Source organism: Haliaeetus leucocephalus, unplaced genomic scaffold (genome assembly GCF_000737465.1).
Source record: "Haliaeetus leucocephalus isolate CR32 unplaced genomic scaffold, Haliaeetus_leucocephalus-4.0 Scaffold992, whole genome shotgun sequence".
In the NCBI taxonomy this organism is placed as follows: Eukaryota; Metazoa; Chordata; class Aves; order Accipitriformes; family Accipitridae; genus Haliaeetus; species Haliaeetus leucocephalus.
Window position 1 is genome coordinate 1,150,123 of NW_010973428.1, and position 24,509 is coordinate 1,174,631.

Here is a 24,509-nt window from a genome sequence, read left to right on the forward strand (position 1 = left end):
GTGGAACTGTGATTTACTGGTGCCTCTCAATTTCCACAGTGGTTCTTTTTCATCTTAGTTTCATAACCCTTCCAGAACTGAGTGGTACAATGTCTAAAAAACTTTAAAACCCTGAACTTTTGTCTCAAGATAGATAATTTGCGTCAATGTAGGAAAATATATATCGCCTTGCTCACTAGTAAAAAGTGGTGGCACTTAAAAAGGGTAAACAGGGGGTGGAAATAAAATGTGCTTTTTAGTTTCAGTATTTTGGATAAATACCAATAAACAAAGTTGATAGTTTGCATAAGTATTATTGAAGTCCAATAAAGATGCACCCTCAGCTGGGTTAATATATCATGTCACTTACCTTGTCCAGAGTTACAAAGCTTGCTTCAAGTAAAATAAAATACGTGGGAAGCTGATGAATGTACAGAGTTTTCTTTGGATCTGTATCCCGTGAGTTATAATATATAGATTATTAAACATGGGGGCCAGTTTTGTACCTTTACTATGCTGTGCCACACAGATTACCAAGGTATTCTGTGTTTTAGTATATGGTCACAATCTTACAATCATTAAACTAACTGAGCTGTACTGTCTAAGTTTTCACATCTTTTAGTCGTATTAAAACCAAGCATGAGTCGCCTGCCTCATTGACACTGAGTCATTTCCCTTTTGCTGACTGCCCCTGTGGATCTAACTTCATTGGGGTTACATAGGCACAATGTCCTTTTCTACTTAAAGGTACCTAAATGAGCCATAAACACAGTGTTTCAGCTTCCTTGACTGCTTTAACTGGTAACAGAAAGTGCTTCCTCACCATTTTTTAATTTGGAGTAATTTTCAAATAACTGCTTTAGCCAATTTAGGTGGAAGCACCCTGAGAGCGGTTGAGGGTATCGTGTTTTCTGGACATACTACCAGAAAAGAATTTGCCTATGCATCTTCCCAGCAATAGTAGTAGTACCCCCCCCAGTAGCTAGTTACAAAATACAGACATGACTAACCTCAGTACCTTGTCCATGTTCCCTATTCTCTACCAGAAATGATGTGACCTATGCATAGACATTGGCATTTGCAGAAACCAGAGCGCCTATTCCCAGCTCTGGATTGCTTCAGTCTTTCCCTGGATTAGCCTAGATCACCTCTTCTGCCTAATTTGCAACCGAGCCCAGGTTCTGTATCAGCACACGGGGCCACGACTTTGTCCTGCAGCTGCACCTCATCTCAGCCCTCACCTAGGATCCACCAACTGCCCTGGCACTGACCCAGTGCCCCCAGCTGGCAGGTCACCCTTCTGATTTGGGAACTCAGCTGCATCTGAGGTACAAACCATCAGTGATAATCCTGCTCACCTGTTTATGTGATGATCCTCACCCTTTGTTCCACCACAGTCTGGAAGGAAAGCTCCTGATAGGAGCACCAAGGGAGAATTCCTGTACTGTTGTGCAATGACAATGTTTGAAGGTGGACATCTACTGCTTCCAAAGGCTTTTTAGGGTCTGTTTCTTATCCTGGAAAGAGAAGAGGTGTGTTTCTGGTGAGTGATTTTCTTTGTCTTGCCTGTCTCACTGCAGTGCTCTGGACAGATAGAACTTCAGCAGACTGGAATTACAAAATCCAGACACTTAAATGTTTCTTCTTTTTCCTACTTGGATCTTGAAAAATCTCCAGTTAGAGCAGATTTCCTTCTAATGCTGGAGACTACTTTGGGAAATTGTTCTGTTTATTTATACCCTTCCTTGCTCCCTTCTTCTTGTTCCCCTCCAAACTCCTCTCTTCCCTGGGAAAACAAAACCAAAAGAAAAATCCAAAGTAAAAAATAAACAAAACTCCTATCTTTGTTTGACAACAGCTATCTCTAAGAATACTTCCCAGGATTGTGCTGTATTTTTTGGTTTGGGCTTTGATTTGCACAGGAATTTCTCATTATTAATTTACTGTATTTTAAGAAGGTATTTCCTTTTATTTCCTTTTTCTTCCATTTGTCCTAAAGGAATATTTGGGAATCATGTCTTCAGTTCATTAAAATGAATGTGTCCTGATGAATAGAAACTAATATGTTACGATGAGTACGCTTGAAATACTCCCTTTCAGCTTATGTCTGCTTTATTTTGGGTGAAACTACTTAACACGAGACGTGCTGTGGAATTACCTGACTTGAGGGAGTTTAAATACAACTAACATCAAATATGCATCTCCTTTTCCCCTCAGTGTTTCTCTATTTATTTAAATCTCTGTGTCTGTGTGTTTCACCAAAAATAACAACGCTCAGGTTGATAGAGTACAAATATTCAGTAGCTGATTAGTGCAGTATTTAAAGAGAAAGTTCAGCCAGTAAATATCTGTGATGTTCTCAGCAGGAACCAGACAACTGGAATTGCTGATAGGAGTCAAGGGAAGAAGTGCAGTTAATAATTTGTAGATATTTACACCTTTGCTGCCTTCTTTCACGGTACAAAGGCATTAGTGAAAGTGACAGAAGCAAGTTATGAGCCGTTTACTTGGGCTATCTGGAGGGATTTAATCTCACTTGGGTCATGGAGTTGAATTCTCTGGGAATTGGTGTTACCGTGATAGGCTGTATCTGAAGGCCTGGAGTGCAGAGATAAGACTTTAAGTCCAGCTGGAATTAGAAGCAATAGAATTAACTGGATTGTAATGCTGTAAACCTTTTGGTTCAGATCCTGAAATGCCTCTGGATGGTAGTTCAAATCTCTTCCAGATGGAGATTTGGCTCTGGGACCTATATGCAAGACAAACATTAGCAATGTCAAGGACTTTTTTGGAGCATGCAGAGTAAAATCAGCCTTACATAGTTCAGCATGCTTTTTGTTGTTGTTGTTGTTCAGTCTTACGGTTTTCTTAATATGGTGGGGAGGATGGTTTACTTGTTTCAAAAGGCTAATTTTCCACTTCACTGGCACTTACATGTTTGTTTGTGGTTATTTCTTTTAAAGGAAGACTAGGAAAGTGTTTGAAAGGTCATTGCTTTTATAACAAATGAGGCAAGGCGGAATATAGCTGGCATATGCATATCAATTTGAGATAACGGGGATTGCTATCATGAAAAACATAAAACAGCTATAAAGGAGCTGTTAAGGTTTGGGTTTTTTTGTTGTTTGGGGTGGGGTTTTTTTTGTTGTTCTCCCTCCCCCCCTTGAGTTAGCTTTTCAAGGAAATGCTTTAAAATAATGGATTCATGGAGACGTACCAACACATGCATGTTTTTCACAATGTAGTGGATTTTCTGTGATCATACAGTGTTCTTAGACAAAAGTGACAATGCCTGAGTTGATAGGCTAATTCTATACTTGCATTAAGGATGAGAAGTTAATTGCAAACCATGATTGTAAAAGACAACAATTTGTTTTTCTGAGCTTAAAATCAAGCAGTATATAGGAAATACAGTCTTTAAGTCTGCTGAAGAGAAATAAAATTCAAGTACAGAGCTGATGATATTTTATGTTGCTTGTTTGTAATACTGACAGACAATACTGGTTCAGGGATTTATTTTTATTTTTTTAAGATCTGAGTAGAGAAGAAATCCTTTTTCTGATTTCAATGGAAAACATAATCCTATAGCAAGAGCCAGTAGAACTACTTCAATTTTTCATTTTTGGAATTTTTTTAATTTTTAAATCAATATTGTTGTTGATGTTGCTAATTTTATGCTAAATTATGGATTATGCTAAATTTAAAAGTGAGGACTTTTCAATAGCTCTGAGGAAATGTGAAGGAAATCAATATATTATGGATTTAGAAACTGGTGGGCAATGAGAGAAAGTGTTGTTCCCACAGCTACTCAGTAGGCACATGAGAGCTCTGAACATAAGCCCGGTTTTTCAAATCCCAGTCCAGAGCTATTCCTATTAAATATTGGACTCAAACCCTTTCTATAATACAGTAAGTTGATTACTATGAAACTGCAATCTTCTCTTTCCTGTTTGTAATAGGATTGTGTCCTGTGCTTGTGTGACCCTTTATCTCAAAGGAGTTATACCTGATGGGAGTTTGTCCAATGCAGTGCATGGATACTTGCACAGTGTAATTAAATGCTTATGAATGATTATCATGCATAATTGTATATCTGTAGTCTATGTGGTGGCAGCACCAAAGGTCTAGAGATAACACTTCTTTTCAAAAGTATTATCCCACCTGAGGAGGCTTGGAAGAATGTAGCAGGTGAGAGCTCAAGAATCAGAGAGCATGAATATGTTCTTTACTTTATCTTGTTTAAATTTTTAAGGTTTTTTTTCAGATCTAAATGTATTGGCAAAATGCACAACAACTCAATATTTGTTTGGTGTTCCATCAGTGTGCAAACTTGTAGAAATTGTATGAGAGGAAAACTTATGACCATGTATTGACAATTCAGAAATAGTTCAAGTGGAATTAATGGAAGGATATTGGTATGAATTAAAAGAAAGGTAACATAACACTGACGTGTAAAATAGCACTCTTGCTGTATACTAGAGTTGTGTGTATTTATAATATAACATTTTACTGATTTTTTTTTTTTTGGCTGTTACTGGTATTCCAAATTACTGAAACTATGAGAAGAGACATTAGATCCTGTTTGAACTTGCTGCTAAAAAAAAAAAAAAAAAACCTTCAGGTGGCAACTATTTTATAGCTTTTCTTTACTTCTAGGTATAGACAATTAAAGCACCTCATTAACTTGAGAGATAGGGGTAAAGCAGGTGTATGAAGATGACAGATTACTTAGTTTTCCTCTCATCCAGGAAGGATTCAGTGTATTAAAACCTTTAGGTTTTCATCAGAGGTGTTCACTGTGTAGTATCTGGTATCAATTTTTGCAACAAGGAGATACTCCACTACATTTTCTGGTCTACAGTCTGCACTCTGTTGAGGTGATAGGATTACATGTGCTTTATCTTTGCAAAGAGAAGCTATTACCTCAAATTATAATTTTCTTGTTTAGAGAGTTGCATTTTGGGGCTATTAGTTGCTCTGCAGATGTAGTGTCTGTTCAGACTAGAGCAGACCAAAACCTGAAATAAGGAGCATAAAATAACAATGAAGAACAACAACTTGTACTTAATATAGAAACTGAGTCTTGGAGAAATGTATAAGACCTCGAATGGTGGAACACAGTTATAAAGAGCAGTTGCATAGAATTGAATGGTTGGGCTAACGCGTGTGTTTGAGGAAGTTTTGCACATTCTTGTTTATATATTGTGCTGTACTGCACATCTATGTTCTGATTATAGTGCCGGTTCTAGATCCTTTTCATTATTATAACTAAATTTGTTATAGCTAAGCCTGATGATGATAAATAAATAAAAAGTACTGATTAAGCCGCTGCTATGGGCACTGAACTGTGAATTAGTCGTAATATTAATTCTAGTTAATCACCTCAATTTTGTTTGTAGTCATGGTTTACACTGAGCCATAAGCATGGAAAACATCATAGTGATAGTTCGAATGTTAGTTTGGCATTACAAAATGCCAAACATTTAAATAATATATCTGTTGTCTTTCCCTGTGACAAAAGAAACAGATACTAAAAGAGATTGCAATAAAAGAAAAGGAAACTGTCTTCAGAATAAAATGTAATAAAGACTGTGGAAATGCAGATTAGTTTGCAATGACTGTCAAGCCAATGTAGAAGTACCCTGATTTTATATCTGAGGGCCTACTCTTTTCTAAAACTAAGAAATGGTTAGCATACTCGGTTTACAAGTGGTCTTAGCCTGAAATGGATTCAGTAATTTGAATGCAAGTCATAACCTCCATAAATGAAACAGATATCATGTGTACAGAACTAAAATCTTTTACTGTTCAGAATTTAGTGGAAATCTGAAGTTTGCCATGAAATTAAATGTATTATGTAGCTTCTAGATGATCTATCCTGAATTATGCATTTCAAAATATCTTGATAGCAGTCACTTTTTAAAGTAACCTATTTCTGTACATTCTGATGCTTGTGAAGTGACTTCAAACATACCATCCATGACTGGAGAGTTACACACTTCATACCAGAGAGTATCTCACTCTACTATGTGGAAGGAAACCAAAAGCTAAATCTAGGAATGCACTGATGAGCCTGAAACAGGGCGGGTGCAGAGTGGAGTTATCCAAGTGATGCCTTTCTCAGTTGCCTTTTAAATTTGTGGGGGTTTGTCTTTTTCAGAACACTGGAGCACAGGGAAATTCAATGCTTATGCCTAAAATTTCTCTTGTTTAAGCAAATCAGCTCCTAGAATTAAATGAATGACTCAGAGCAGGTATAAAGAAACAAGGCATTTCTCTAACTTAATCTTCTTCAGAGTCTGTTACAGTAAGACATTCACAGAGATCACCTTGTATGCACAAACAGGATTGGGTTGCTACAAAATTCAGGTGGTGGGGTCACCCCTTACCTTTATGCAGGGGCCTTCTCAAGAGCTTCTGTCAGAAAATGGGAGAGTTGGGTTCAAATGCCCCTTTAGCTTGAGCTGGTTCACCTTTTCTGTGATTTAGGTGAAAACCATAACGATTGACTTGAGGCATTTTCTAGTTGTGCCAATATGTAGAGAATAATTCAAAATAATTCAAGATTCATGCACAGACAAAGAGAGAGATGGAGATTAAAAAAAACGCTGAGCTGCAGTCCACTGCTGTAGGAGAAGAAAAGGCCTGAGAATTTTATACTTGATTATAGCAATATACCTCTGTGTTATTAAATCATGTTATGCCACAAAAATGATCAGAGGGATGGAACACCTCTCCTATGAGGACAGGCTGAGAGAGTTGGGGTTGTTCAGCCCAGAGAAGAGAAGGCTCTGGGGAGACCTTATCGCAGCCTTCCAGTACTTAAAGGGGGCTTATAAGAAAGATGGGGACAAACTTTCTAGCAGGGCCTGTTGTGATAGGACAAGCGGTAATGGTTTTAAACTAAATGAGGGTAGATCTAGACTAGATATAAGGAAGAAATTTTTTATGATGAGGGTGGTGAAACACTGGAACAGGTTGCCCAGAGAGGTGGTAGATGCCCCATCCCTGGAAACATTCAAGGTCAGGTTGGACGGGGCTTTGAGCAACCTGATCTACCTGAAGATGTCCCTGTTCATGGCAGGGGGCTTGGACTAGGTGATCTTTAAAGGTCCCTTCCAACCCAAACCACTCTGTGATTCAGTGACTGTTTTGGATCAACTCCTCCCTGTATATGTAGTACCTTGATGGCAAAGGCAGAATCCTGAACTCTGCTCTTATGTCAGATTTCTAGAGGTTAGACTTCTAGAATTTACTGGAGATAGCTACAGGCAGGTTTTTTTAAATTAATGCTTGTATACTTCAAGGGATTTAGCATAGCAGGTAAGATTCAGAGAAAATTCAGGTACCACAGTCCAAAACGGGTTCTTAGCTAAGGGATTTTCTGCTGTGAGAAGAGGTCCTGTACTATCTATCATGCAACACTGGAGCAGCAGTTTTATTTCATAGGGGTGAATGCTCCCTTGTCTTTATTTCCTGCGTACATTTATTTTTTTAGTGTTTTGGTCTCTTTTCCTACTTTTTCTTAATTTCTTCCCAGGCTGTCATACTAGCTGCTCTCACTGGCATTTGCATGCTCAGATGTCTGCCTGCCAGCCGGGGGTTCTGTGTGATGGATGGGATCTCTCATAAAGCTTTCATTGACCTGCCTGGCACAGCCTTAATTCTTTAACACTAGTTATGTGCTTGTGTAAAATGCTTAAAGAATCATCTTTTCATTTCTTTTTTGTGTATTAGTAGGATTGTGTTTGGGGAGAACAAACCAAACCAAAACCTAAAAACAGCATGCTTGCAACGTGACCTTAAATTAATCTTGAATGAATCCAGATAATCCGCCTGATGCAGGGTTGCCTGTATTTCTGAATAACTAAAATAAAGATGCACTCACCTGTGAATGCTGTGGTGGGTATGTAACATTTACAACAATTGTAACACTTGGAAAAAGTAGCAAAGATGGCAATGTTATCTAGTTGTATTTTGAAAAAAAAATATCTTTATCCTATTACTTTTCCTTTTGGAACATAGGAATATTGTTGCTGAAATTGGTATGGTTTTGTCTTTGAGGGTTTCTGATTATGTGTAAAATCAAAAATGGACTATATAGCAATCTATTTTCTTCAGATACTGTAGTGTGTAATCTTGATTTTACAGTTTTATATAACTGTAGTAACTGAAAAAATTGCTTGAACACCTTATGAAGTTAGTCACTTTCTGGTGGCCTTTTTGCTTTAGGCCTTTGTGTTGATTAGTTGAGAAATTTATTCTTGGTAAAAATGTGGAATGGATTCAATTTTATTTTTTTTTCTCTTCCAGTGAATGTATCTAGTATCCTCAAAGCGTGGGTCTTTCCACAGGAATGGGAGACAGACCCTTTGAACAAAGTAAAAACAGTGGAAATAAGGGCGCAGTAAATGATAACTCAGAGAGAGGAAGGGAATAGCAGGAACATGTAGCTAAGGGTAGTATCCTTGTCATATGGATCTACCACAGCCTGAGTAGTTGATCTGACGTTGTCTCTGGACACGTTGTCTAACGGTGACTTAAGACAGTGAATTGATGAGCTGATGGCTTTTCCAGGTATTGTCTATAACGGGAATGCTCTAGCTTCATCTTTCTGTCAAAAGATGTTTTAAAATCCTTGTCAAAGAAAAATATTTAAAATGGAACAATGTGACATGCAATTATCGCACCTGAATTAAATTATTACTGTGGAATGTTCATGAGGCTTGGATTATTTTCATTTTACCTCTTTGGTTTATTACCTTTCTTTAACTACAACTCAAGTTAATTTGAAATACAAGGTGTCTAATTAGCATTATTAGGAAAATGCTAATTGTTGTCCTTGGCATGTATATTGGCTTATTTTAGATTTTGTATTTTTGTGTACTACTTCATTTAGTTCATATATTTCCCATGCAGACATAGGTTATGATTCATTTGAATTGCGAGACTGTCAATATCTTCTCTGCCTAAAAGGTATGAAGTTGCTTAAATGTTTCTCTATGACAAAACTTAGATTAAATTGTTTCATGTTCCACATGAAATTATAGTTGTAACAGGGAAAAAAAACCCCAAATCCCTTCACACAGAAAATATGTCTGCTACCTACCCTGTTCTGAAAGAGTCTCCTTAAGGAAGGAAAAGTTCATCAAAATCCCTATTGTGAGTTACAGAATCACCAGCACGTTTTCATACCAAATTTCAAATATGTTTAATGAATTTTAACTCTAGCACCCGGTTATGGAGAGGTGAAAGACATGAGGACTGGCTACGAGATCCTGAAAGTGCTTCACTTCTGAATGGCTGACATTTCCCTGGAGCTCTCTGACTGGAAGGGGTTGACTTCTTGTGTGGTTAAGGGATAGTGTATCCTTATGCTAATTACTTTTTTTTTAATTGTGCCAAGTCTGTCAGGGCGCTGAGGGCACTGAACAGGCCTCAGCAGCCCCCTTTCGCCCTGTATGGAGCTGTGGTGGGGCTCCTGGGGGGAGGCTGCCTCGGGTGGCCCTGGCCCTGGCAGTGCCTGGGGAAGGAGGGCCTCCTTAGGCCTGCTCCTCCCAGCCCTCAAAGTCCTGTGGGACAGTGTCCATGCGCTGCGGGCAGCTGCCATTTTAAAAAAGCTGAGGTACAAATTAAGTTTTAATTCATATTTAGTCAGTTTACAGCTTGTAACCGTGACTGGGGCTGGAAAGGATAGGAACAGAAGCGGTATTTTGGGTAGACTTTGAAAATTGCCTGTGCACTTTCTGATTTCAGCCAAAAGCCCTTAAAACACGGATGAATGATTTTAATGTAGAGAATTGTAGCTCAAACAACCGTGAATATTCTCACTCCTGTTGGGGTGTGCTCAGCTCGGCCCAGAAGAGGGATGTGTCTTTGAGGTTTTGATTTCTCCCTTCTGTGAGCTCCTTGGGCTCGTGGTGATCTGCCCACTTCCCTTCAGCAAGACCCCTAAAAAGTCACCACAGCAGTAACAGCAACTGAAGCCTGAGGGTCTCTTTTTATTTATCTATCTATCTAATTCTGTTTCTGGATATACTGACCTCAATGGGATTTGCTGGTGTTAACACTTGTAACTGTGGATCGTTTTTTTTGAATGCTATAATTTCAGTGGGCACAGTAGATACATGACACATCTAGAGAATTACATATATTTTCTCCAGTTCTGTTTTCTTTCAATCTTGAAAAAGCATTTAATGTCATCCAGAGAAAGAATAATATATTTTTGCATTTATAGATTAGAAATCATTAATCTGACATTATTTGAATGGCATTTGGTGGTTTGTTTTAGGAGGCTCTACAACCACTTCTTTCATAGTTCTCTCTCTCCCCCTGCCCTCCACCCTCACACCCCCACACACCCCAAAAAAATGTTTAATGACATTCCTCTCAAGCAGTCAAGCAACAGCAGGACTTTTTCAGTTCAGTTTCTCAGCTGCATTTGTATTTGAATTATTTTCATTCTCTCTTTGCCCCTTTTTGGTGGGGATGCCCCACTGAAGTAACTGTCCAAAAGCACATTATGAATCAGTTTTTTGCTAATATAAAAATTGTTCATGCTGGCAACACAATGCATGTTGTAAAATACTACTGATGAAGACCTGACTCTGGAGACCTTTATCTTGGGTGTCTTTGTATAAACCTTCATTATATAGTTGGGGTCAATGGGATTACTCTTGCAAATCCATGTCCTGTAATACTATATGAAAGAAAAGAAAGACCAGAACTTATTAAAAACATCTTATTAACAGGTTTTCGTTTGGTGTTTGGTTTTGGGTTTTTTTTTAAACAAAGATACCTATGATAAGAAAGAAAAAGTAATGATCAATAAAATAACATGATGGAAATTATTTTTAGTATACTTACCTGCATTTTCAGTTACAGGTTTCTCTGATCTTTGATTTGAAATAACTAGCATGCAGGAAATCTTCCTAATTGCACAACTGTGAGTGGTTCAGCAAATTGTCAGCTACTTCATTTTGGAAGAGTTACAACTATTGACATAAAACTGTCAATTTACTAATTAGGCTGGGCACTCTGAAAGGAGAACTTCATCTCTAAGATACCACTATAAATCAAACCAGTAGGTTCAATCCCACAAAGACTTGAAACATGTTATTAACTCTATTTCAGTATTATTTCTTGTATGAATAAAGCTATCCATGTGCTTTATTGATTTCTCTAATGACCAAAGTCAATAATAACCAAAAGGTTTCTTCTGATGGATTCTTTAATGTGCTGTGTAGGCTAAGTACTTAACTCCAGTCCTCCCATTCCTATTCCACAAACCCCTTTAAAAGTAGCCCCAAGACTAATTTAGTAGTCTTTTCTATACTGTACTCCCTGCTGTATGGGAGATTCCATGTCAAAGTCAGTCTGTCGTAAATTGGTTAGTTTTACCTGCAGTGAAGTGTGCTGTAGGAGACACTCTTACTGCTACTCTGGTATGACATGCAGAGTCACGTCATTCACAGTAGCATTTATTAAAATGTGGGGTGTAGGAGAGAACAACTCTCCTGTGTGATTAAATAAATTACAGGTTGCCTCCTACATCCATCTATCCTATCACCCTGTCCTAGTCAGTTGGCATCAGTCTTGGCAGAAATGTAAAAAAAAAAAAAAAAAAAAAAAATAATTTTGGAACAAAAATTGCTCTCTTGCTGCTAGAAGTGGCTTTTGTAGGTCTGTAAACTGTGGGTAAGCTTTAACTACCTCTGCCTTTGTGATAAGCTTTGTGGCTAAGAATAAGATTTTTGGTTATAAAGGTTGCCAATCTGGCAGTTTTTACCTCCGATAGATTATCTAATGTAATAAATTTTCAAGTATGGTAAATAGAACATCTGTAAAAGGCTAGCAAGCACTTCCTGGCTAAATTACTAGTAATCTTTTCTATAAACTTCATTTTTAATTTCTCTGGTGGTGGATGCTGTTAGGCTGTGCTTTGGGAATTTGGAGGAATGCATTTTGTGCTAAACTGGATGTTCCTGTTCATAGAGTTTTACTTAGGAACAAAATAATAATGTCTAGATGATATCTGAGCATTCAGTAGAAATGTAGCATGTGTCTTATTTAATAATCATAGTATAGTTGTATTAATAATTGTCCAGGTAAAGAATGCTGAAATAAACATGGAGCTTTATATGAATGTTGTGATTCAAATAGATTAATTTCTTCTGAATTGAAATGAGATCTCCAATGTCTTTGCTATTAGAAACGTGCCATACGAATCTTTTTTGCTGAGTCTAATTGACTATCACTCCTGTAACAGCTAGATTTTTCTTAGTAAGTGCTTCAAAATATGATCAGATTGCTCTCCTAAATTAAGCCTGTTAAGAACTTACAAAACGTGGATCAGTGCATCTAAAGTCTTAATTTTTCATCTCCATTACTGCACTAATAAAGTAGGATTAAAGCTTTTATTTAAATGTGCTATATCCATACGATGCTCAGAAGAAATTATCTAGCATTCAGCAAAGCCACTCTAATGACAAGTGTAGAATGTGAAGAGCAAATCATGTTCTGGGTTAGGGATGCTGAGTAAAAGTATGAATGCACTGGCTTACCAATAGTAACATCAGGCTTAATCAATACCAGTTTGTTTATCCAAGAAAAAGCCCTATTCTTTCTTCCTTTTCATAGACTCTAGCCTTTGCCCAGTTCCTTGGGCACTTATCACCTGCTGACCCTTCTCCAGCCTTATCCATCTGTTCTGAGATGTTCAGGACCCTCCAGGATCTGACTACGTGTAGTTGTCTTGTAAGTCACTTGCTCTGAAATATTATAGAGGTAGCATAATAAGAATAAAAGTCTTGGAAGGTGCTAGATTTTAGAGAAGCAGACAAGCTTTAGTCAGGTGGTGCTGAGGGAAGCAGCTCTGATGATTTAGTAAAAATGTCTATGCTGTTGTAGGAAAATGTGCATTCCCTTAAAATTATTTTTTTAGGCTGAGGTGCTGGTATTGTGAAAGCGAGATCCAACTTGCATTGAGAAGAGTAGAAGAAAACAGCAGCAAAAAGATTGTATCATCTTGCTAAGATGGGTTAGGTTTGTGACAGTAGGTGGGATCTATGGCTGTTCATGTAATATTCGTCACCTGTGTTAAGCAGTGTTTGCATATGTATGTTTACTGTCAGAATACATCTTGGTTCCTACTGTGTCTGGGGGACAGAGCTGTCTGTCTGTACTGGCACTGGAAACAGTGAATTGTGGTAGCTTGGTGTGGATACCCCTGTTAGAGTGGCAAAAAGGAAATCAATTTTTATTAAGTAATCCTAGCATTTTGGTGAGCTTTTTTGTCTTATTGCCTCAAGATACTAAAATCATGCTGAGGGTGGCACCATACAATGGTTAGCTCTTCAAATACTCGTGTAGACAGGTCAATAGCCATCATTTTGCAGAGGAGTCTGAGTGCTCACATAGTTTGCATTAGATTTAGCATTTTTTCACTGGCTTGTATGCTGATTTTTTTTTTAAACCCTTTCAAGTACCTGCAGTTATTTCTTACATTATTTTAAAAATCCTTCTGCATTAATACTTGTCCCTTGGTTGGGTCATTTGCTCAACATTTTAATGATTTATGTCTCTCATGTAGATATTAGTAGGTACAAAGATGTGTTTTAATGATGTTCTGCTGCATATTGTTCACTGGGGGAGAATATAAAGCAGAGAAAATACAAAGCATTGAATACATGGATAGTTTCCAGCCTTTTAAATGATTCAAAGTCTTTGATGAATCACTGGTTTCTATTGCTGACCTCTGCTTCTGACCTTTCCCTGACTTCACAGGTCAACAGTTCTGTCAGCAACTGCATTTTGAATAATTTGTCATCTGAGATCTCTAGATAGTATTTCTGTTCTCAGAGATATTTTTTTTTAATTTTTTTCTTTAAGTGGTTGTGGACCAAAATTCAGTTGTGGTTCTACACTACAAAATCAGATCTTGGCTACTGGATGGAAAGTGTGCGGAGAGTAGAGTGTGCTGTCCCCTGTACTGGGCAGCAGTACAATATACTGGTGGAATGTACACAGGTTTCCAGTACTTCCCTCCTACATTGGAAAAAAACACCTCAATCCTCCCTGTTCTTCATATGCTGCATAGGAGCTTCAGTTCAAATTTAACATGCCATTTCCTGACTTTTTTTTTTCTTCTGTCTTCCTCCTCAAAAAGGGAAGGAACAACTACCATACACACGAAGCATAAAAATTCCCATACCTGATTATTTGGGAAATACTCAGCTACATTTGATGTAAGTTTTTTGTATTTGGTGATATACTGGTGTTCTCTCTATTTCTTTCTTTAGTCTGTCATTTTCCTATTTATACACTGGAAAAGTCTTCTCCGATACATCCATTTTAATGCATAGCTTTCTCTGTGAGCCATTTGGCTGCATACAAGAGGGGCAGTTGCATTAATCTCGCAATCAGAAGGCTTTGTTCTTCTCACAGTGTGTTCTTGATTAGTGCAAACTAATAATTACAAACACTACAGCATGCAGTGTTACAACACCACAAGTGATTGGCTGGCCTGCAGTTTGACAGGCTTTTCTTAGACTCGGGAAAGAACGATACAAAAATTACATTTCAAAGTGTCTATCTCGCCAGAATTCCTAATTTTATTTTGATGCAATTATAGCAATGACATTTAGTAGTGCTGTTGCTAAAGAAACATTAACATTTTGAATACACAGTGTTTTTCAAGGTCAAATGTCTCTTGCTATTTTTTTTTGAAGGTGGAAAACTAAAATTCTCAAGCACACTAAATCTTTTAGAAGTGTATTACATTATCATTAATAATAGAATACAACCCTGAAGAATGCCAAGCACAGATGTGGGAAAGGAGTTTTCCCCTTTCTTACAAATTTGGAAAGCGAGGCATAGAATTTTATAGGATTTTTTGTTTGTTTGGGTTTTGGGTTTTTTGTTACTTTCCCCCACACACACTCCTCACTGCCAGACAGGCACAAACCCAAGATACTTTCTGGTCCATCTTGGATTTTTCCTCCTGGATTAATTTGTCCCTTAGCAAGTCAATCTGACTCTTGCTAAAACAAAGAGAAAATACTGTTGACTTAAAGCTGGGTCTGGTCAATGTTATCAAAAGAGTTAAATGCATCTGTCTGTCTTATAGGTTTTATGCCTGTCATAAGAGTTAATGTAAAGAAGTTTTGGACAGGGTGGGGTTTTTATGAAGGAGAAAATATGAAGTTTTTTAGCTACAGTGCAAGTGAACATCTGAGTAGTTGCTGATAGTGTGTATTGTGCTACTAGTTCCCTGTGTATATGCTTTTAGCAGGCCCTAAGTGGAAGATAACGTACTCTTATTTCAGAGAGTTGCTTCATGCGAAAAGTACTCTTGTATGTGTGAGAAACGTTGTGAGGAAATTATTGCAGAGAGTGAGAGCACTGTAAATTCACACCATGCCGTATAGAATGCTAGCTTTCCCTTGTAGATAAGACTTTAAGAGGTGACCACAAAATTCATACTATTGTTGTTGTTATTAATAAATAAAAAGATATTGCCATATTAAACATATTAGGACCTGATCTAGTGCTAGTTGTAGCAGCTGAATTCCAACAGTAGTCAATATTGCATCAATTCCTTTCTGTTCTGGTTTCTTTAGGGATGCTTTCTTGGCTACATTTTGCAAATCAGCTGCTTGTTTCTCAACTACTGTAAGACTGTGGCATAATCAACATAGTGACACTGTTTCAAATCCATTTTTAAATATGCACTTTTCTAGAATCTCACTCAACCTTATAAATATTCCTATGCATGTTTTCTTTCTTGCTTAAGAATTACTATGCCTTCTTACATTTTTGTGATTATGGACCTAGACCTGCAAACTATTGAATACTTGGGAACCTTTCTCCTGAAATAACTTCAGTGAAGTTAAAGGATTAATTACTCTAAAAAGTTTAACTTGAAATATTTTCTTCTTATGAAACCAAGATAGTTAGTACCAGAGTTGATAACATATACCTGTGGAACTGCTTCTACAAGACTGTTTTAAATTATCTTAGTCTGTAGCAATCCTGTGACTATTTTTGTGTGTGTACTGGCATAGCATCATTAACTTTGAGAATCTCATATTAATCATGCAAGGGTGAAGTAGCAGGAAGATTTACTGTTGATGTCATTTTCAGGACCAGGAAAAAAAGTGCTTGTGCTTGGGGTTTGGGTGGGTCTTGTTGGGTGCGTTTGGTTTTTTTTAGGGTGGTTTTTTATGAGTGTTCCCTCCTGTCCCCATCCTCTCCCTGCCCCCAAATTTTATAAAGCACACTTGCTTCCTATTTCTCATGCTTTCTTTCTAGTATCCTTTTCCCAAGTGTAAATTATGTAAGGATTATCCAAAGAAATACAAACCTACTGAATTCCTCTAAAGTTGAAAAATAAATGTTCTAATAAATATATGCTAAGAAATTTTAATATGAAGGAAGAGGGATGGATGTTAAGGAAATGTTAACTTGCTAGTCTTACTGACTTTTTAAAGACAAATGAGTTACACGCTATCCTCATGGAGGGAAATTCAAGGCCTGAAAAGGGAAAAAATACAAGACTTCCATTAATAGCCAGTTGAGCAGACGATGATAGCAAATCTAACATGCTGGGGAAAATCAAAAGCTTAAAAGTGTAGGAAAAACAATGATAATGGGATATTTAAATTGCTTTCATGTAAATTAGGTTAAGTATCTTGTCAAACCATGATCCCAAGAGTGAACTTTTAGATGCAGTCAGGTTACGTTATGGAAAAGTTGATCAAAGAACCTGCAAGAGAAGGTAATGCAGAGGACCTGATTTATAATGTTAGTAACAAAGACCTATTCTTTAACAATGACTGTAATATATTTACATTCAGCAACTTCCCAAAATCTGAGCAAGATGCAAGTGTTGTGCTTAATTTTTTCAAAAAGAGAAGCCAAGTAAGGGTGCTTATTGAGAAGAAGCCAGAAGGAGCAACTAAAAAGAGTTAAATCTTTGGAGGGGATGTGGAAATTATACTGGAATCAAAGATTATGTGCACAGAAATTTAAGGAGGACTGAACAGAAGCTAGCATGACTAAATTGTGGGGGTGAAAAAGAAAAAGGGGGTTTTTAGAATCAAGGATGCATCTTTCAGAAATGGGTAAAATGAGTAATGAGACAAATTCAAACAAAACAAAACCCCAGCAAACAAAAACCAAACACATAATTCCAGCATCTTAAATATAAAAATGCGTATTAGGCAAGCAAAAAAAAAGTTTATAACTTGCAAGCAGCAGAAAAACTGTTACTGAGTCCTTTTGAAGTATAACAGGAGCAGAAAGTGTACAAGCCCACTAGATGATTGCTATATAAAACAAATACTTGGAGAGGATGAGGTATACAGCTGATTCATCCTTAGGAACAAACAAATGGGTTTGGTATGGAGGAACCTGGGAAGTACTTACTAGAAGCCCCTATTAGGATGCATACTTCACCTGCTGTCGAAGTGGCAGATGGAATTCAATGTATGTTAATACTAGGTGATGTGCACTGGGAAAAAAACCCCAAATTTTATATATACATGACGGATTTTGAGGTAACTCTTGCATTCAGGAATGAGATCTAGGAGTTATGATAGATAATCCCACCAAAGTGCTGCCTCAGTGCTTAGTAATCATCAGCAAAGTAAATTACATTTTAATAATTATTTAGGAAAGAAATAAAGAACAAATTCAGAGATACCATCTTCCCATTCACTAGTCCAGCACATGAGTAAGTCTTGTATACTGTGTGATGTTTCTCATATTCTAAAAAGATAGAGTAGAATTGGAAGAGCTACCAAGAGAGTAAATACTTGGTCAAAGGTAAGGAACAGCATCTATATGAGGAATGGCAAGGTAGATTACTTTTCTTCCTGGAAAGTAAACTATTGTGAGAGGTATGCTAGAGATCTGCATAACCTTTGGTGGCACGGGGAAAAATAAAAAACTGGGGGAGCGTTGAATGAAACTTTCAACTACTGAGGTGAAAACAATTAGAAGGAGGTGGTTCTTTACACAACACCTGAAGGAGGTTCTGCTGTTCTTCCTTCAAAATCTCAAGAATGCTAGAGCTTCATAAGAGGTCAAAATTCACTGGAATAATTGATGGCAAACTTGATTTTTAAAGTGTTTGAAATACTGAATTCAAGTTTCTTTTTTTTTTTTCCACAGTTTCAAGTACAGTATTATTAATTTATACTAGGTACACACTACTGCAGCTGTTTTTCTCCCAAAGAGTCAAATCTACCAGTAGTCACCCCTGTGTCTGCCTGCAATACAACTTGCACATGTTCAAGTTCTATTTTACCTATCTCAAATGCCAGCACTTCAGCTATGACAGTAGAGAGCAGAGCTCAGTGCAGACCAAGCTGTTTCACTCAACTTTTCAGATAGGCTGGATCAATCTTTTATAGCTAAGTTCCTACTACTAAGTGAGTTCAAAGCTATCTCGGCTGTGTCTGCACTCTGCTGAAGAAATGTGTCATACAGAAGTAAAAAGGAGATGGATCTAGATGTGGTACTGGATTACTTTGTAATCCAACTGTGATTTAAGTAGGCACTAATTTCACTAATGCAGTTAAAACTCTTGACTGCCATAATTTCTCTTCTGGGTAAAGTTTTCCTGTTATTCCTGAGTAGTGACACTTTTGCAAATGCTGAGTAGTCCAAGTAGCAAATATTTTAATTATTGATACCTTCTTAGTTGTTTATTTCTACAATGTATATGGATATCTGTAAGCTTCATATCTATTTCTCAGATTAATTTTTTTGTCTACAAATTAAATTTTAATTGGTATGAGATTAATATTAAAAGAGAAGACTTGCACTAATGTTATTTAATTTTTTGTGTGCTGGGAAATATTTTTATAAATGTTCCTATATATGCCATACATATAAATACTCTTCTTTGATAGATCATCCTGTTAACCACACTATTTTGCAGTTGTGAAATAATAATGCTAATAATTTAATCTTTAAATTTACTCTGAGTTTTGTAGTACGCTCATAAATTAACTGTTTATATTCAAAATGTCATAGCAAAGTTGCTAAGGATTTTCTATCAATTTTCTTTCTGGGTTTTTATGTTGTTTTTTTATTAACAATGACTGACAAATCTTGAAGCTAATGTAACTGTCCAGGAGTCTACTCACAATTCTCACTTCACATTTTCATTATGTTGTGTTATAGTTAGGTAAAGGCTTTATCTGCTGACAAGAAGTCTAATTTGTTTACAGTAAACATCAAAATTCACATTAGCAGCCCATGAAAACAGAAACACATTTCAGTAAAGCTGGAGCCATTTAATAGTTAAACAACAAAATACAGAAAAGCTACTTAATCTAGTCTTTGTTTTACATTCCAGACTTTCTAACTGTGCATTCTACTTCCAGCTGTTGTGGTTTTTCCCTTTTTCCCCCTAGTCAGCTGCAGGCCAAGGTGTAAATAGTGTTGAACCAGAAGATGAGTCTTTATAGCTTTTTTTTAATCATAATTAAGTAAGTGCCTGTCTTAAGTTGAGAAAATTTTACCTACTGTTTGACTCCTGTTCACAACACTCAGGGTGGAGGGGCTGTATGTCCTGTCAGTGACTGAGCTTTACTGATGAATATTGTCATATAATCTGATTGGACTTTTTCAGCGTAAACATGATAAAACTGTCTAGCTAAAGTCTAAAAGAAAAGGGGGTAGGAAAAGCAGCAACAAAACCAACTTATATATGTTTACTTATTAAGTAGATTAAAGCCTTCATATGCTTTGGTTTTATTTTGAAGGGTCCATCTTGCTGGGATGATGTGCTGATTCCCACCAGAATAAGAGGTGTTTGCCAGTCCCCAAGGTGCAATGGAAACATAGCGGTAAGATTTTGTCATGTTTCTCCAAGTACTGTGGCACTTATAAGAATAACTGTTTGTAGCAATTCTAACCGTATGAGAATTGCATAAATGAATGTAAATTGACATGTATGATACACTTCAAAAGAGCTGTTCATCATCAGATAATATATCTCCCATGTTTAGGAAAAGGGAGGAGCTTGGTCAGTTGCTGCTTGGAATGAAGGAGGAAATAATTTTATGTCATATCTTTAACTGAAGTAGAACTCAGATTTCATAGGTGCATAGGTTAAATGCAGAATGTAATACTTAAATGTTTATGTCAATGCTTATTTCATAGTTATTGTGTATATATCAGTGCCCTGAAAGCTTCAAATTTCTATATCATCTTGCATATCAGATCTTTCATATCAGGTTTTCAGGCTTTGTCCACAGAAGCAGATTCTTCACACTGATTACTTTACAATCTGTTCTCCCACATGCTCATCATTGTTGTTTACTCTAAGTGTTTCTTGAAGTGACATAAATTAAAAGCCTGAGTAAGAAGCAGCATAGACATCTCAAATTCTTAATGAAGATTTTTCAAAACATTATTTATGTATACTTATATTTTTCATGTGTTGGAAATTGTTTGATAGGTCTTAGAGTTACTTCCTTCTCAGGAAAAAGCTTAATTTGAGGTGTTTCTTTGGGACATAGCTTTTAAAGACAAACTCAAAACTTTGTACATATGAAAGGATTCTCTTCATCAAAGATTTGCAGATTGGGACAACATAAGTGCTTTTATTCAGAGGCAGTCACCTGCTCTGGTGCAGTCTTCTCTTTATCTTCCCTAGCAAGACAGTTGTGAAGTGGTGTGTCCATGCAGTTCCATAGGTGTCTCGTGCTTAGCCACAGATGGTGTCAGAAAATATTTTATCTAACTTTAGACACAAAATGGTTGTTTTAACAGCATGGGATATATGGCTGTCTCCACGCACAGCCAACAGAAACTGAGGTTTTGCAGCTTTTGGGCTTCTGCTTCTCTGTGTGCTCCTTGTAGTAGCGGCTCAACCACTCTCTTCAAAGTGGCAGGTATTAGACATTCAGGTACTATTCTCTCTGCAGTACTGAGCTCTGTTAGGTGTGTAAAAGAAAGCACCACTTTGCCTCTGGGCAGATTGGCTGTAGTCTGCCTCTTGTTATGCTTCAGGAACTACTCTAGTTGTAAGAGGGTTGACTGCCTGACTTAACTTTTGCTACCTGTTTGTTGTCACTGTGCCACTACCATCACTGGGGAGAAGTCTTTCTTGTTTTCACTTCTTTCTTTAAAGATGATGCAGGAAAATGAAGAAGATAAAACTTGCTTTTGACAAGGATGGGAGTCTCCTTGGCACATATCCAGCTTGAGCCCTTATATACAAAATCATCAAGATTCTCAGTCTTGTTACCTTTTGAGACTCTTGGAACATATTTGACTGATCTGCAGCTACCAATTAACCACTTTTGTTACCCAATCTGTCTGTGAAAAAGGTACTGAAATAATGCCACTTTTGGCAACCCTGCTTCCTGAGTTACAACACATTCCCTTATTGAATCAATTAATTTTTTATTTTTTTTTAAGCAGAAAATGGAGCAACATACCTTCCTGGATTTGTGGGTTAAAAAAAAAAAAGGCACTGACCATAAAACTGAAATCTTAGCTGGCTAATATTGTGGCAAGCAACCAATAACTAGTCAAGTAAGTCCCATGACTCCAGTTGCTGTCAGTGTCTCTGGCCAGTTGCATACTTAGCAGGGCCAAGGTTTGATGTTATCTTTCAGTAAGGCATCACTGAACAAAAATCAGGAGTCATCCTATTTTAGACAGACATGTTGCAAATGCAGCTTCAGACCACCAGAACTACAGGCATGAGGCTGTTATTGGAGAAATGTGCTGTTCCTTTATTTCTAATCTGAAACATTTTCCCTTTCTATCAGCTACAAACCGCTCCATCCAGTACTGTTAGAACTGAACCAGACTGGGATGCAAGAACAATCCTTCTTTTTGTGATCTTGAACAAGAATTGCCAGCAATATTGATCTAGTCATGAAAAATTAAGTCATTAAAAAAATTAGTCAGATTCACTTATCTACCTATCCAGTAGGGAGCCCTGCACCAGATCTTTGAATTAGTGACTTGTTGAGGTCCGCTAGTCTCTGAAAGGCATCCGTCTTGTGTTTTGGGGTGAAGTTTTTTTCAGCCTCAATCACTGTAAAAACACATCTTTACTTCCTAGGAAATCTTCCAGTCCAAATGTTTAAATCGCTGAGCCTTTTGGTTTGTCTTGCCCAGAGTTGGAAACAATAGAGATCCTATAGATGTGCCTCCAGGGATTTGTCACTCTTTCTTGCTCTGGTAAAGCAGTCCAGCTGTTTGGAAAAGAGAAAAAATAACCTGAACTAATTCACAGGTTGAAACCCCTAAGCTGTTCTTGGCTGTTAAAATCTTTGGGAGACTAAGTCACATTTTATGATTAAGTATTTGGCTTTGCATTGTCATGACAAAGTTTGTGCAATTATATTTTGTCTGTCTCAAAGAGCTCCACAGTGTACATGCTTCTTTACAGTGATGGATAATGAAGAAGCTTTAAGACTGTTAGTTGTCCGTTATCAATGAACTGCAAATACTGCTGTTTAAGCAAAGCAAAAAAGATTCCTCCATTGTTTCTCCCCAAGACATAAATATTTTCCTTAAATATTGTTTTTCATCAGTCTCCACTTCTCATAAACACCACTTTGCAACATCCCCTCAAGAGGCAATGTGGTTTTTTCCCAAAATGCTAATTTGTATGTATTTTGATGGAAAATTAGTCTCTTGCAAGAAATTATGGACTATAATTCTTTTGGTTGCAAATATGAAAATAGAGTAATTGATGATATTAGAAAGCAATAGAAATCAAATTTCAATTTAGTTAAATAAAATTTATAAGTGATTGGCAAAAGATATAATGAATATCTTAATGATAAATGCACTGTGACTTGATATGTGTTCCAATGTGCTCACAAATATGAAACATATCTGATTAATTTTTGTGGGTTTGCTTGACGTAAACTAAATTGAATTTAAATTTTCATATGATCTGTTCCATGTGCTTTATTTGTGATTCCAACTACTTTTGAGCTTGGAGTGAAAAACAAAGCAAGTGGTTTGTGATTTGTTATAGTCCATAATTATGAGCAAAAGAAATACAAGAGAAATAAATATAAAAGGTTAATGTTGCAATTGTAGTGTCTTAAAATATGACTGATTGCTGACTGAGAAATTGGAGAGCCTGGAACAGTGCATATCAGTCCCCTGTGCTGCCTGGGGGACTTCCCCACAGTTTTGCTTCATATTCATTTCAGTTACAGGCTTTTACCCCATAGCCTAGGCTCTTGAGAAGTTGTGTGCTCTATCTAGAAATACAAAAGCTTACAAAGACTGGTGAAAATGGGGTCTGAACGGAGAACATGGATCTTGAAAAGGTAATAAGCAGTGTTTCTTTCAGAGATTTAATGTCAGACTACTTTATGAAACAAAATGAATAGTCTAGTGCTTGAGAAATAGTGAACAAAATACACAGTGTAAGCAAAGCAGACTCAATGTTTTTTTTCACATTAATTACAGTCTAGCAAAAATAATGCATGCACTCTGAACTTCTACAGCTCCAAAAGGATGAAGTTGGTGTGGACACTTATGTTACTGCAGTTGTAGAATGCTTGAGTCACTTTTATAACAAACAAAGTATATTAATTAGGAAATGGAAAAGTTGACTTCAGCTGATTAACACATTTTAAATGAGGATCAAATTGGAGTCTTTCAAGCTGTTTTGCAAGCCAGGACCATTCACTAAATGAGGTGGAACCTTGTACTTTTGGCGGCTGTCTCAAAACACTTTCAGCCAGAAGCACTGTATGTAGCTGTGTAGGTAGACGCTTATTCTAGAAAAATGATTGAATGCACAGCAGTGCTCCAGACTCGGGGTTTTCAGATGTATTTGTTTGCTTTTCTTTCTGAGTTCTTTTTCTTGTAGTTCTCTGTATTCTTTGAAAAGGGAAATGCAAAGACTATGGAAAAAGATGTGGTTCTCTGAAATTCCAGATACTACTTTCACATGAGCATAATTTAGTTACAGCTTAGAAGCATAGAATCATTTAGGTTGGAAGAGACCTTTAAGATCAAGTCCAACTGCTAACCTAGCACTGCCAAGTCTACCACTAAACCATGTCCCTAATCACCACATCTACATGTCTTTTAAATACCTCCAGGGATGGTGACTCAACCACTTCCCTGGGCAGCCTGTTCCAGTGCTTGACAACCCTTCAGTGAAGAGATTTTTCCTAATATCCAATCTAAACCTCCCCTGGTGCAACTTGAGGCCATTTCCTCTCATCCTATCACTTGTTACTTGGGAAAAGAGACTGACACCCACCTCACTACAACCTCTGAATAGCTTGAAATGATTTTTTTTTTTTTGTCGCTTAGCTAGATAGCCAGAGGTTACTTTGTTCAATGCAGAGCAGCACTGCAGGTGAAGTTTCACAAACCCATAAATGTGTATGAAGGCTTTACTGATAGGTGAGGATTGAGGTTAATTAGTAAGTGATTTATGAACTGCTCTTTATAACATGAAGAAATCTCATCCGTACCTTTGAGGCCCTTCTTGTGTTGTGCCTGAATGTTACTAGAAAGCT

At 37.1% G+C, this 24,509-nt stretch overlaps 1 protein-coding gene across 1 annotated transcript in view; it reads left to right on the forward strand.

Annotated features, from left to right (window-relative positions):
• Positions 1-24,509, forward strand: part of PARK2 (parkin RBR E3 ubiquitin protein ligase) — a 626,120-nt gene that overhangs the window by 199,257 nt on the left and 402,354 nt on the right. Inside the window, exon 5 of the mRNA XM_010584524.1 lies at positions 19,755-19,838. Within this exon, the coding sequence (XP_010582826.1) occupies positions 19,755-19,838 (84 nt within the window). The remainder of the gene's footprint in view (positions 1-19,754; positions 19,839-24,509) is intronic.